The sequence below is a fragment of the Lithobates pipiens genome, unplaced genomic scaffold, assembly GCF_037356315.1.
Source record: "Lithobates pipiens isolate NorthernLeopardFrog02 unplaced genomic scaffold, aLitPip1_a1.2 Scaffold_19, whole genome shotgun sequence".
Lineage (NCBI taxonomy): Eukaryota > Metazoa > Chordata > Amphibia > Anura > Ranidae > Lithobates > Lithobates pipiens.
Window position 1 is genome coordinate 244,476,204 of NW_027507764.1, and position 15,728 is coordinate 244,491,931.

The 15,728-nt window shown below is 46.2% G+C and overlaps 1 protein-coding gene across 5 annotated transcripts in view; it reads right to left on the reverse strand.

Moving 5' to 3' along the window:
* Positions 1–15,728, reverse strand: part of TRIO (trio Rho guanine nucleotide exchange factor) — a 751,422-nt gene that overhangs the window by 674,412 nt on the left and 61,282 nt on the right. For all 5 annotated transcript variants that reach the window (XR_013277581.1, XM_077491869.1, XM_077491868.1 and 2 more), the window contains exon 6: positions 8,011–8,180. Coding sequence is in view for 4 of the 5 variants with exons in the window: in XM_077491869.1 (XP_077347995.1) it covers positions 8,011–8,180 (170 nt within the window). In the remaining variant the exon portion in view is untranslated. The remainder of the gene's footprint in view (positions 1–8,010; positions 8,181–15,728) is intronic.

Below are 15,728 nucleotides of genomic sequence, written 5' to 3' on the forward strand. Positions count from 1 at the left end.
CAAAAAAAATAACCGCATTGGGCTATCAAATACAACCAAAAGAAAGCTCTATTTGTGGGGGGAAAAAAAAGGACGTAAATTTTGTTCGGGAGCCACGTCGCACGATCGCGCAATTGTCAGTTAAAGCGACGCAGTACCGAATCACAAAAAGTGGTTTTAAGCCAGCAAAATGGTCCGGTCTGAAAGTGGTTAAAACAGCTTACCTGTAAAATCCTTTTCTTTGAAGTACATCAGGGGACACAGAGCCATAGTAGTTACTATGTGGGTTATAGGCCACCTTTAGGTGATGGACACTGGCACGCCCTTAATTAAAAGTGCACTTCCTATATAACCCCTCCCACTACTGGGAAACACCTCAGTTTTGTAGCAAAGCAATATATATGTGTACACCTAGAAGGGAGGGACCTCCGTGTCCCCTGGTGTACCGCAAAGAAAGGGATTTTACAGGCAAGCCGTTTTAAAAAATACTAATTTCTTATCATGCATCAGGGGACACAGAGCCATAGTAGTTACTATGTGGCATGTCCCATAACAATGCTAACTGAAGGGAGGGAGACAATTGTAGGGCACCAAGAGACTAGAGGAATCATACTGCAGCCTGCAGTACACTGCGCCCAAAGGCAATATCCTCATATCTTTTGGATCTACTTGATAGAATCTGGTAAATGTATGGATTGAAGACCAAGTTTCGGCCTTGCAGATCTGATCCATGACTCGGCAAAGCACTGCCCCAGAGGCACTAACAGCCCTGGTGGAGTGTGCTTTAATATGAAAAGGAGGAACCTTCCTCTTTAAACCATAAATTTGAACAATCACTTGCAACTATCTAACCTATTTAGAAATAGTAGTTTCCGACTATGCCTGTCCTCTTATAGGATTGTCTGGAAACACAAACAAAAACATATATTTTTTTATAAATCTGAGCGGTCACTTTCAATAGACCTTGACCGCTCTCACCACATCGAGAATGTAGTGACCTTTCCTTCACAGAATGAAGTTCTGGGGAAAAAATGAAGGCAGAACAATATCCTTGTTTAAATGAAAACCCGATACTACCTTTGGTAGGAATTCAGGATGAGGCCGCAATACAACCTCATCCTTATGAGCAACTAATGTGTCTCTTTACAAGAAAAAGCAGCAAACTCTGCACTCTTTTGCCGAAGATATGGCAAGAAAAATAATTTTTCAACGTCAAGAGAAGCAAGGGAATATTTCCATATTGACTAAAAAGGCTGCTTATATAAACCGACAGCACCAACATTAAGTTCCAATTGTTCAGAGGTGACCAAACTAGAGGATTAATCCGCGTTACCCCCTGAATAAAGCTACGAACCAGAGAAGCAAGTAGAAACTACTGAAGTGGACAGCCCAGTCTTATTTTAGAATGAGGGTCACAATAGCCAAACCGTTAAACTTAGAGTTTGTAAGGAAGGATGGAATACCGGAATTACAAAAGTAAGTCTGGCCACATTGGTAGGGACCAAGGGTCCCCCCACCATCATTTTTACGATCTCGGCAAACCAAGATCTCCTGGGCCACGATGGACCATAAGGATCTCCTCCTTCCCTTCTTGCTTGATCCTGCGAAGAAGGCGTGGAAGCAGAACAGGAGGGAAAGCATACATCAGTGAAGACTGATCCCATGGAAATAAAGCATCTGTTTCGGATGCCATCGGATCGCTTGTCCTTGAAACAAAGTTGCAGTTGAACCCGGATGCCAATATATCCATGTCTGGAACTCCTTATCCTTGGCATATTGACAGAACGATGCCGGGGTGAAGAACCATTCTCCCGGCACCAATAGTTGGAGACTCAAGTAGCCCACCTGCCAATTCTCCATTCCTGGAAAGAAAATTGCTGATAGACATGGAATGTTGCTTTCTGCCCAAGACAGAAATAATTCACCTCTTTCTGGGCCGCACAACTTCTTGTGCCCCCTTGGCGATGAGATAAGCCACAGCTTTGACATTGTCGGATTGGAACCTGACAGGACAATTTATTAGTCTGAGCGTCCAGGCCTCCGGGGCCAGGCATATTGCCCAAATCTTCTAGATTATTGATGGGCAAAGGTCATCTCTGATCTGGACCATGTCCCTCAAACTGACGCTTCCTCCAGGACTGCTCCCCAGCCCAAAGGGCTAGCATCTGTTACCACTTTCCAGGTAACTGGTAGAAAGAATCGACCATCAAATGAGGCTCTGGCGCACTTTGGCGGATAAACGCAATGGGAAGTTAAGAGTTTGGCCCTTTTTGTTCCAAGTTGACAGAATACTGTCTTCTAGCAGTCTTGAATGGCACTGCGCATAAGTTACAGCCTTGAAGAAGCCACCATTTTTCCCAATAAACACATGAAAAAAATAGAAGGATTTTTCTTTGTTTTGACCGAATGAATCAGTCCCCTTAAGTTATGTCTCCACTACTGCGTCCTCAAATTTGCGCGACTTCCCGTCACAAACTGAAGCAATGCCTGTGTATTCTTGAGTTTCATTTTGGACCTCAAGTCGCACCAAAGTGGGACCAAAGTAGTGCAGGGACTAGTTTAAAGCCGCTGCGACCTCAAGTCACACAGACATGAATGGCTCTCATTGGAAATCATGGGGCATGATTCATCATGCGACCCTTCAGTCCCAAATCGCATGACAAGTTGCACCAGAGGGAACCTAGCCCCAAGGAACTGACTCCTTCCTGGGGCAAAAACATCCTTTTCTGGACTGTATCTATAATCAGTCCTAAGTATTGCAATCTCCTTGACGGTTTCAAGGAGGATCTTACTAGGTTGAGGATCCAACCCAAGTATTGACTGCGCTAACCAGACCTTGGTTTAAATGGGCTACTGATCGACCTATCAAGAGTAGATCGTCTAAGCAGGCTAGTATTGTTATACTTTGAGCCCTTAACCTGGCAAAGGGAGGAGCCAGGATCTTTATGCACACTTTAAGTGCAGTAGCTAGCCCGAAAAGGTAGAGCTACAAATTGGAAATTAAGATTTTCTACCTCGAAGCGTAGAAATTTCTGGTGGGTGGGGAAGACCGACACATGGAGATAGGCGTCATTGATGCTGATAGACGCCAGAAGCTCACCCCCTTGTAGGAAGGAGACTATTGATCAGATAAATTCCATTCAGAGAGAAAGACTTTTGATCTGTGAAAAAACAAGGAGACGAGAGCTCTTGGAACTCCAGATTGGAGCTATTAAGGAAGTCCTTCATTCGTCTTCCTATCAGATCCAGGAGAACTGCAGCAGAATACACCTTATTGAGCTAGTGGGGTGCCTCCTGAAAAGGAGGCTAAAGTATCTTGTAGATTTTCCTCACCAAGACCTCTTTTTGTCCCTGGGGTTAACTCTGAGGATTACCTATTGAACCTGATGGCAGAAGTCATCGTGACTGTCTGGAGGCTGATGCCCCTGGCACAAAAGGAGCTTTTAAAAATTAATATATTTACTCCTTTACTTAAATGGAAAAAAGGGGGTACCTTTTCCACTAGAATTTATTTGGATGAATTATCCAAACAACCTCAAATGGCTGTTTTACCGCAAAAGGAAGAATAACCAGGAGTTTCTGCAATGGTGAACGGAAATTTATCCTCCGCTGATGTGCGTTCCTGCACTCAGGCGTTTAGCTGTTTGTGTTTAGTAACAATGTGCACAGAACCATGTATAGGACCTGGTATTCCCAGGCTGTACAGATACAAACCACCATAGGCATCTCAGCAGTTGTGCGTTTGACTAGTTTATAAACAAGCAACTGCCTGAGACCCTTGTGGAAAAAGGAACTCGCAAGCCATTATTGCAAGCATAAAGCTGCCAGAATTCTGGGCCTGCTGAGCAGGATCATAGACCACCTGTTAAACTGGCCTCACAACGATTAAACAATTACTGTCAGCCAGGCCGCTCAATCTGCCAGAGAAAACGTTTTTTTATTTTTTTTAAACAGGAATTTCAACTTTATTTGTTGGATGCCTAAGCATCTGAGTATTGTCTGCCGAATAACAGCTCTTATTTCACAGAGGATATATTGCGTTAAATTTCTAGTATACCGTACTTAGTGATTTTCCTCCACCATAGGATAAAGCGTAAACACTTAACTAGGAGGGAAAAAAAATCTGGGAGATCTTTTCAGATACAAAAAAAAAAAAAAAAAGGCGTTTCCGACAATAAATGGACAGAAAAAAGGGCATGTGCAGTCTGAGGAGGCTTTTAACAAATCCAAACACTTAGGGAGCATAAATGTGGAGCGGACCATTCAGCAAGATATTGAAAACCAGCTAGTTCTCCCACATTTGACACCGAAGAAGAAAAGTCATCAGCCTCACCACGGTCCCCTGAGGGGATTAGTCTTCACCCGCCCCTAGTTCCTTTGTTTGAGGGTCCTGGGCAATGAAAGCCAATCTGTGCGATTAAAGTCGCTAAACTTTTTTTTTTTTTTAATCCCATCATAACTAAGGGAAAAAAATAACCTTTGGTAAAATACCCAGGGGCTGCAGTGTTGAAAATAAATTGTCAACATTTCATGCCTCTGATGCTCACTCTAACCAGTTGCTCCCTCTCAGGGGAGGATGCCATTCTTTTGGAAACAGATTTAGTTTAATGTGAAACCACTGAATTACCACTGATAGCCTGAAGCATAAAGCAGGGGCACTACCAGAAAAAGAATGTACACTGCAAGGCTATGGTCCAGCGCCATTAGCTGCTATTAATCCTAGCTGGGTAAAGTACAATTTGTCAAAAGGAAAATGCCTGTGTCACCAACCAGAAACAAGCCATTCTCCTGCTCTGTCCCTCCATAGCCAGGCAGCAGCTTCACACACACACACACACACACACACACACACACACACACACACACTGCTTTAACAACTTCCCGCACGCGTGGCCAGCGTCTGACGCCATTAGCCACGACCCCCGGGCAAATTACGCCCCCCATATTTCTTTCAAAGTAAAGGGTATTCCTGGTGCGGTCTGTCGCCATATTTTTGATTTTTCTAAAAAAAAAAAAAAAAAAAAAAAAAAAAAAAAGAAACAAACAAACTGCTTTGGCATATCAATTCCCCGAATGGGGAGAAAAAAAACCAACATTGGGGACGCAGGAGGCGAACCAGACCCCCCCCCCCCCTTTCTTACCGGAGGATCTGCTTGTTGGAGGAGAGGAGAAATTAAGGCTTCTGCGCTGTTTCCAGCATCAGGTCAGAGAGTGCTCAATGCAGCCCCCAGTGGTGACACATACTTATGACAGAATCATACATAGAAGGAGAAATTCCGGAGATAATCTCCCTTACCTTTCCTCGTAGCAGGGTTATCTGAGATGAACCCAATATTCACCATTCACGGTGGGCTCCGAAACCTTCAGGAACAGGGGAACTTCAGGTTACCCACAATCCTGGCCCTGCGACAGCACCCTGCCAGTAAAAAACTTTATGGCCTTACTACCAAAAAGTACTGGATCCCAGGGTACAGCTCTCTAAAAGAGAAGCATTCGCAAGCAAAACCTTGTTTCATTCATCTAGCCCATGAAAAGACATCAGAACGGATCAGGTCAGCATGGCTAACCCCAGCAAGGATTGGTTCCAGTGGAGCTCAGCACAGCACATCTTTACTCGTGACCAACACAGACACTGGCGAAAAAAAAATGAGGACTCCCAGTAGTGGGAGGGGTTATATAGGGAGTACACTTCTTGCCTTAAGGCGTGCCAGTGTCCATCACCTATCAGTGGCCCTATAACCCACATAGTAAGTACTAAAAAACAGGGTTGTATTGGTTCTTTTTTGCTCTAGTGCAGTTAGCTGCAGTTTGAGGTACGGAAACTGCAGAGAGAGCTGGTTGCAAGCTGGACCTGCAAGAGCAAAGAGAGCCTTAAGGAGTGTCTCAAACTTTCTATCTGCAGAATCTTCAAAAGAAACATTATGTAGTTACAGTGAGATGCTTAGGATGGAGACAGCAGGATCGACCACCACTTTACCACTTTTTCCACTAGTAAGGTTAGGCAAGAATAAAAATCTGGAATGATCATCAGATTGCACATTCATAAACTGGAAAGGTTTTGAAATATTTTGCAGGTCTTCTTGCACCCAAAGAGGCATGGCAGGGCAGGGGAGAATCTATCTACACAATGGAAAGGGTCTTGTGGATGGAAGCATTGAGCTATTCCACATTATCAAGCATATTGCATGAAGCTACCTTTTATAGCAATATAGCGGTATTCAGGAAAGAAAAATCTTCTGTAACTTCCTCCCATAACTTTCCAGAGTTATGTCTGTGTGTCCACCTCATCTAGGGCAGGCATACCAGGATTTGACTCGTAGGGAGAAAAAAAAAGGGAGAAGGAAAGGAGCATGGCATTTTTGAGTCCTTGGTAAAACAGGCTGTGCAAGTGATTGTAAACCTATGATGTGAAAAATGAACAAAGCAAAGCACATTCTTCTATATAGTTAACGTGTCTCCATCTAAAGCACATAGTACGATTGCTCACTGCTGTCTAGTTCCTCTGCTATCTATATGAGCCACTGCTGAAAGGTTTTCCAGACTCCAAGAGAAAGAGGGAGATAGAGTAGGAGAGCTGTGCATTTTGGGGGGGGGGGGGGGGGGGGGGGGGGGCGGGGTGAATAACGCAGCTCTGAGATTACACAATCTCTCCTTTGAGCTGTGCAATGTGTCAGATCTCCACCCCCCCGCCTCTGAAAGCTCAGACAGGCTGTGCAAATTCTGGACTTTGTTCTGATGTAGAGAAGAGATGGCTGCGCATAAACCGGTAAAACTTATGAGTTCACAACCACCATTATTTCTTGTTTGTGTGTCAAACCGACATAGATGCAGAAAAATCGGCTTTTGTCAAATATGCCACTTGTTGTGTGCCTAATATAGAGCCAGAAAGGGATGCAGAAATGGGTTTTCTTGCCAGCTTCTGCTCCAAAGTGTTGTGAGGGCCTTCGGCAAAGTAAATGTTCACCTGTGGTTTTGCAATGACTACCTTTCACCTGGATTTTGTCATGGCTACATGTGAGAGCTGGGTGTGGACCAACCTGTAGCAAATCTGCATGGAAAAACAGCAGATGAGTAAAATATATACTACAGGGGAGTAGCTATAGGGGGTGCAAGATTCACGATCCGGCCCCAGGTTGCAGGGGGCCAGTACGGCCCCCCCCGTCAGGTTTGTCTACACTTGTGTGAGCCAGAGGCGGGGGTGGAGCTGTAGGTCCTAGGTATGGAAGACTGATTGCCACTTGACTTTACACTCTGGATACAGCTGGCACCAGGCTGGATAGGAGGGGCGGCTAGGCAGAATATAGGAGAACCGATCTCCTGTGTTCTCCTCCTGTCTCCTGCAGGTCTTTCAATGCCTGCAAGAGCAGGATCGATTTTCCTATATGCCACCCGCCCGCCCTCCTATCCAGCCAAGAGGCAAGCAGTCATCCGTACCAAAAAAAAAACTCCGCCCCCACCCTGGCTCCTGCTTCCTGTCTCAAGGCTGTACCTGCCATCGGAATGGTAGGAGAAAAGCTCCCTGCCCGAGGCTGCTCCTGGTAAGCCACAAACTCTGTCACAGCAGAGTGTAAAAGAATACACTGCCCAGCAAGTATAGTGTTCCAGGTGTGCTGCCGACTGTCACTCTGCTCCCTCCATACTGCCCCCCCTCCCCCTCCAGTCATGCTGTCCCCCTCATACTGCCCTCCACTGCCTCCCTCCCTGTAAAAAAAATATATATACACATTATATATATATATATACATATATACATATATACACACACACACACACCACAGAGATTCACTGATGGCACTGACCAAACAGAATCGATCTGGTCTGTTCCGGTAGCCACTGTATGGAACAGCTGTTGGAGTGCTGACAGCTCAACATCCGTGGAGATAAATACAGCAGAGACCGGGGTGGTGATGAGGATGTTTGGTATTAGTTCACCTTTACATTTTTTGTGTAAAAGGTGAACACGTTAACACAAAATTGTACTTTGCATAAATCATAGTCTGCTCAGATATTGCCGACAAATATGATATTTACCGAAGTTGTTGAATTAGGTCTTCCCCTTCTTTTATGATATTGACAGTAAACTGGAGTGTAGTCTGCTGCTGCTGTCCAAAGCGCTTAATTAAATCCTGAACAGCTTCCACCGACTCTGCATATACATCATCTAGCAGTTCCTTCTGGAGTTCCTCCAGCCAAGCCCACAGCTAAAAAGGAAAAGCATAACTGTAGTAATTGCACAAAACAAGAAAACACAAGTTGTTCGCATGAAGCATAAGAATTTATGCAAAAGCCTGTGTATTGTAATAAATTATATTTCCCAACGTTTTTTAGTCTAAACAACACAAACATGGCAAATAAATGAATTATTCAGTTAATGGCCATTAGAATTAAGAAATGCATTTAAAGAAAAAAAATATACACAATTTCCAGACGATACTCAATGCTAGATTCTAGAAGTATGCTTTCTATGCGCACTCACCGCAGAAGTGCAAATAGTGCTTTAGGCTGGGTTCACACTGGAGCGGCTACGAGAACCGGATGTGATTCGCACCGCACTGCAGTGCAAATCACATCCGATCTCTGTGCGATGCGAGTTCAGCCATACAGATAGTATGGCTGAATTCGCATCCACCCGCCGCAAACTTGCACAGGACCCTTTTGTTGGGCCGCAGCAGAATCGGATCGCATGGTTGTTCACACCATGCGATCCGATTCCTGTCCGAGTTTGCAGATCGCACTGGGATATGCGAACTGATCTGGGGGTGTCATTAAGGTTTCACCAACACTCCCAGCAGTCCGCATAGGGCAGTGTGAACTGCCGACGGGAGGCATGCGATGCGGGAAAACGCAGCGGATTCGCTGCGCTCCCACATCGCTCCAGTGTGAACCCAGCCATATAGAGAACTTCTCTCAAAGAGGCTGTAAACATTGAAATAGGCTGCACCTGAGCTACTGAAATAAGTGAGCAGCTGAAGTCAGCTGGAGGTTGAGTTAGGTCAGTAAGAGCCGGTTCACACAGGGGCGACTCAGATGCGACTTCAGGTTGCCCCTAGTCGCCTTAAGTCGCGCTACATGTAAAAATCAATGTAAGTGAATGAGAGCCGTCTTAATGCACACTACTGAAGTCACTGACTTCAGAAAAGGTTCCTTTACTACTTCTATCCGACTTGTAGGCGACTGGTACCCATTGATTTTAATGGAGGTCACCTCCAAGTCGGATCTCCGTCAATACGGAGGCAACTCTCACAGAATTGTCAGCGCTCAAAAGGGAACTCCAAGCCAAATTGATTTAAAAAAATTGGCGTGGGTTCCCCCTCCAAGAGCATAAGAGGCCCTTAGGTCTGGTATGGATTTTAAGGGGAGCCCTTTACGCCGAAAAAATGGCGTGGCGGTCCCCCCCAGATCCATAGCAGACCCTTATCCGAGCACGCTACCCAGCCAGGAAAGGGGGTGGGGTCGAGCGTGCGCTGCCCCCCCACCCCAAAGCACATTGTCCCCATGTTGATGAGGACAAGGGCCTCTTCCCGACAACCCTGGCCATTGGTTGTGGTCTGCGGGCGGGGGGGCTTATCGGAATCCATGAGACCCCTTTAATAAGGGGGCCCCCGGATACCGGCCCCCCACCCAATGTACCCCTACCCATTCACCTGTGAAAAAAAAAATGTAAAAAAAAAAAAAAAAAAAAACACACAATGGTTAAAATAGTTTATTGCACAGCTCCGGGGGTCTTCTTGTCAGACTCCTCCGCTATCTTCTGCTCTTTTGCTAGCTCTTTTACTAGCAGAGGAGCCCGGCTTTCTTCTTCGCCGCCACACTCTTCTTCCGACTTCGCGGGTCTTGTCCCCCTCTTCGGTTCTTCTTGCCGGGCCACCGCGCCGCCTTCTAGCTCTTTTGCAAGCGGTGGCCCAGTCTTCTGTTGCCGCCATCTTCTCTTCTTCTGTTCTTCTCTTCTGGAGATGTTGCCTCGTCGCTGTCTCTGGCCACAATGACAGGCACGCGGCGTGCGATGCCCATTATGATGTCACAGTCCCAGAGGATGCTGGAGATGCTGCCATACCCTGCAATACCCAGCCATTCTCGGAGATACTCGGCGATACCCTGCAATACCCAGCCACAGACGTACCCCCCCCCCCCCCCCCCCCCGCCGGCCTCGGGTGCTTCTACCGACTCGCCAATACGATCAAAGCCAGAATCTCTTTTTTTTATTTTTATTTCAGACTTCCCAGCCTGGAGGTGAGAAGTGGGGTCTTATTGACCTCATATCTCACTGTAAAGAGGACCTGTCATGCCATATTCCTATTACAAGGGATGTTTACATTCCTTGTAATAGGAATAAAAGTGATCAAAAAATGTATTTTTGGGGAAAAAAACTTCAAACTAAAATAAATAAAGTCAAATGAACAAAAAAATAAAAAATAAAAAAATGTAAAGCGCCCCTGTCCCCATGTGCTCACATGCAGAGGTATCGCTGTGAACGTTAGAGCGAGAGCAATAATTCTAGCCCTAGACCTTCTCTGTAACTCAAAACATGTAACCAGTAAAAAAATTTTAAAGAGTCGCCTATGGGGATTTTTAAGTAGAGACGTTTGGCGCCATTCCACGATTCCATTATGCAAAAATTGGGCTAACTTAACTGTGGTTTTTTTTTTTTTTAAGCACAAAACTGTTTTTTCCCCCCAAGAAAAATGCGTTTGAAAAATTGCTGCGCAAATACCGTGCGAGATAAAAAGTTGCAACGACCACCATTGTATTCTCCAGGGTGTTTGCTAAAAAAAAAAAAAAAAAAAAATGTTTTGGGGTTCTATGTAATTTTCTAGGTGTGAGAAATAAACTGATAATATAACAATTTTGTGAAAAAAAAAAGGAAAAAAAAAAAAAAAACTTGATTTTGCAAAGAATTGTGGGAAAAAATTACAACTTCAAAAAACTCAGCATGCCTCTTACTAAATACCTTGGAATGTCTTCTTTCCAAAAAGGGGTCATTTGGGAGGTATTTGTACTTTTATGGCAGGTTAGGGTCTCAAGAATTGAAATAGGCCGTCAGTACTTTAGGTGTGATCAATTTTCAGATATTGGCACCATAGCTTGTGGACTCTATAACTTTCACAAAGACCAAATAATATCCACCAATTTGTACTTATTTTTACCAAAGATAACATTTTAAGCTTGAAGAGGAGTTAAAACTGCCAAACTGTATATATTTTCTGAAAGCAGAGCATAAAACGATAGCAGTAAAAATTTCTGGCACACAAAAATATAAAACGTAAAGGTTGTACAGAGCAAATAATCATGTGAATCCTTAAAATTGCACCTGCCAGAAAATAGCAACAAACTTTGGCACCCAAAATTAGATGATGCTTTAAAGAGAATCTGAGGCATCACAGATGCTGTCTCATAGGGGCTATTGGTCCCCCTTGTGAAAGCAACAAAATTAAGTGAAAAAATGTAAATGTAGACCCAAGTACCAACTCACTCCCCCCCCCTGCAACATATCCTCACGCATGTCAGAGTGGAAGCAATAATTCTTGGCCCGTTATTTACAGTAAACTCTAAAATGAACTGTAAGGTCTAACCGCTTCAGCCCCCAGAACATTTTACCCCCTTCCTGACCAGAGCACTTTTGCGATTCGGCACTGCATCGCTTTAACTGACAATCGTGAGGTCGTGCGACGTTGCAAATTGAATTCCTTTTTTTCCCCCACAAAGAGAGCTTTCTTTGGTGGCATTTAATCACTTCTGTGGTTTTTATTTTTTGCGCTATAAACAAAAAGTGCCAAATAACGCAATATTTCTGCATCATTCAAAATGTTATAGCAATGAAACCTGAAAATTGCCCTGTTTTGTAAGTGGTTAAAAAATAGGATTTTTGTACTCACCCTAAGTTCACCGACTGACACAGCTCCATAATTCTTGACCATAGGGTTGTTATGCCACCTTCAGGAGAGAACTAGGCAGAACATGTTATACATGTCAAAAAACAACTTTCCAGTTCCACCCAGGTTGCGGTCCCTTCAGTAACAACCCCCCAGCCTGTTTCCTGCAGCTTCAGTACGTCAACAAGCAGTATAATATAAATCAATAGGAGGGGAGGGTGCTGTGTCAGTCAGTGAACGTCAGAGAAAAGGATTTTACGGTGAGTACAAAAATCCTATTTTCTTTCGTTCACTGACACAGCCCCGTTATACTTAACCACAGGGACGTCCCCAAGCAGTGTCATAACGAGCGGTGGGAAAATAGCATAAAAAAAAAAAACTTCACCCACAACCAGAAGTGCTCCCTAACAGGGGAGTCACCACCTTATCTAGCTGCCTCAGAACTTGTGGTTAACAATGCAGCAGTGCATTATACTCAAAAGGTAACTATTTTCTTTTCAGAAAAAAAATAAAATAAAAAAATAGAAAAAAATAAGTGCAATTGCAACAGTACACGGCCACCTGTAAAACTTTGTGACCAAAACAGGCATCAGCTGATGCGCTTACATCCACTTTGTAGAACTTGGTAAAAGTGTGGACAACCAAGTCGCACCTTACACACTTGAGCGACTGATGCTTGATGTCGGAAAGCCCAAGAGGTTCCAATTGCCCTGGTGGAGTGGGCCATGCAGGGAAAGGGGGGGCACCCATTCAAGGTATAGGCCTGTACCACAATCTGTCAGAGCCACCTGGAAATGGTGGCCGACGAGACTGCCATACCTTTTTTTTTAGACCAGCTACGGAAACGAACAGAGAGTCCGACTTCCAAAAGGGAGCCGTGGCAGACAAATACACCCTTAGGGCCCAGACCACGTCCAGGGAATGAAGGGCCACCTCCTTAGATGTGTCATTTTACCACACAGAGATGGTAACGCAATGTCTTCATTGATGTGGAACGCCGAAACTACCTTCAGCAGAAAAGAAGGTTGTGGACGCAACACCACCTTATCCTTATGGATAACCAGATAGGACGACTTGCAAGACAAGGCCGCCAATTCCGAAACCCTCCTGGCCGATGTAATGGCCACTAGAAAGACCACTTTCTGGGAACGAGTAAACAAGGGGATTTCCCTGATCTTCTCAAACAGCGGTTTCCGAAGCGCCGATAACACCAGGTTCAGATTCCACAGAGGTAACAGTGGACACACCGGAGGAACTACATGTCGGACCCCCTGAACAAAAGTGCTCACTAGAGAGTGAGACGCTAAGGATCGCTGAAAAAAAAGACAGCCAAGGCTGATATTTGTCCTTTAATGATGCTCAAAGCCAATTTCTGGTCTACTCCCTGCTGTACAAACAGCAGGATCCTGGTGGAATAGGTGCGTGGACGCCATCCTTTCTTTCTCCTCACACAGATGTATGCCTTACAGGTACGATGATATATATATATTCCGAGAAGATTTCCGTGCTCTCACCATAGTTGAAATCACTGAGTCCGATAGGCCCCAGTTCCTTAGCACCTGGCTCTCAACAGTCATTTTTTAAGAAGGCTCTCCTCAAAAGGGTAACTGCTTTTTACCACCTTTGCGCCCGCGCACCGCCTCCATCCTGGCAACAAACATATCAAGGACCGCCGACAAAGCCTCCAAAAGCACTTCCTTGTTTGCAGACAAGCCGGTTGCAATTGCTGGGAGTTCGGGGGAAGAAACACCAGTTTCTGAAGCCATGCTGACCCAACCTGTCTGCCACCCTTGGGGACTTAGGACAGGTGCACAATCCCACCCTCCTAGCTGCTGCAGACAGGGGCCCCCACCACAGGACTCACCACCCTGACCGAGTTCTGCGCCGTTAAGCTACTAGTGCCTGTGTCAGCGCCCAGGTGTCCCGAGTGAAAAAACGCTCTGTTCTGAGCCTCAGGGACCAGCGCTGAGCATAAAAACCACGCTGGGCTACAATAAAATGGCCGCAGAACATCCAGTTTAAGGGACATAATCACAGGGAATGGCTGCCAAACTACAGTAAAATGGTTCCTGACCATGCTTCCCACTGAGGCACACCAAACATGGCTGACAAACAACTGTACCCAGAGAAGGGCAGTGAAAATGGCAGCAGAACAGCTCTATGGCGATCAGCATGTGCAGACCTCCAGACACCCACAGGGGAGACCACAGACACAGTCACCCAGCACAGCCTCACATCCAGGTGAGAGCCCCCCGGAGAACCCCTGGCTATAGGCACACAGACCGCTCAGCAGCCCATCATGCAGCACCCCCCATGGGGGGAGGGGAGATAGGGATAAGGAGAGAAGAGAGGGAGGAGAGGGATCCCCGAATCGACCTCCCAGGGAATGCCCAGCTGCTCAATCCCGCTGAGGCAGGGAGAGCTGTACTTACCATCCGGAAGAGCTGGGGACATCCCATTACAGACCTACTCCCCAAGAGTACGGGGTGGCTGCTGGCCACAGCACACTGACGCAGACATCAGTAGCCCAGTCATATGTATGGCCTGGAGCGTTGCGCTCACCGGCCACCCCTGGAGCCTAAGGGGCATGTCGTGGCCAATTCAGTGCGTAGCTATGGTCTGCACACGCTCAATGGCCAGGCTTGGGAGACAACAAGGATAAGGGTATCAAGCCTGTCACTAAGCCGGCTGTTGATAATAGATCACAGGATCCAAATCTTGCGCTAAAGACAAACTTCGGCAAAAACAATCCGAGGACCGATGATCCCACAGGGTTCCTAGGTCCATCTCCTTCACTAGGCAGAAAAAAATTTAAGCTGCAGGAAGCAGGCTGGGGGGCTGTTAGTGAAGGGTCTTTTTTTTACATGTATAACATGTTCTGCCTAGTCCTCTCCTGAAGGTGGTGTAACAACCCTATGGTCAAGAATAATGGAGCTGTGTCAGTCAGTGAACGAAAGAGAAATGATGATTTAAAATCAAGCCATTTTACTAATGACTTAAATCTCCTTGATTTAACTCAAATCTAACATGACACCCCCCCCCCCGTACTGTCCTTTACCGCCCCCCCCCCCCCCCCCCACAGCGATGTGTCCTCTGCCCCCTTCACATCACAGCCCCAGAATCCCCTCCCCCACACTGTAGTGTCCTCTGTGCTCCATAGCAGTGACCTCTGCCCCCACTCCCTACATATCATTCCTCCCTGTAGTGTACTCTGCCCCCCACAGTAGTGGTTCTGTATCCCCAATGCTGTATCCTCTGCTCCCTCCACAACACAGCCCCACCACCACTGTAGCGTCCTCTGCCACCCACCCATGAGAGGGTCCTCTGCCTCATCACCCCCCACCCTGTAGTGTCGCCTGCCCCTTGACATAACCCCTCCCCCTACTGTATAGTTCTATGCCACCCAATGCTGTGTCCTCGTCCCTTCTCATCACCCCCCCACTGTAGTGTCCTCTGTCCCTTCTCATCACCCCCCCCACTGTAGTGTCCTCTGCCCCCACATAGCAGTGTCCTCTGCCTCCCAAAACGGTGTCATCTGATCCCCTTCACATCAAGCCCCCCATAGCGTCCTCTGTTCCCCCTTCCATACACGCCAACCCTGTGTGGGTTAAACTCACCTGCCAGCATGCGTTCATCTGGGTGGAGATCAAGAGGTACCATAGTGCTGGGTGGAAGGAGGGAGCTGCCAGCATTCATAATAGCTAGCTGGTGAGTGGTTGCAAGGACTGCCTTGCAACCAAACACCGAGCAGCTCCCGCCCCTCGCCCTCCATCCAGCTTCCGCCTCCCGTTCTTCAGGCTGCAGCTAACAGGACAGCGGCGGTGTTTGGATGCAGTTTTTCCTCCATACTTTTTTTGGCATATGGCAAAAACGGTCCAT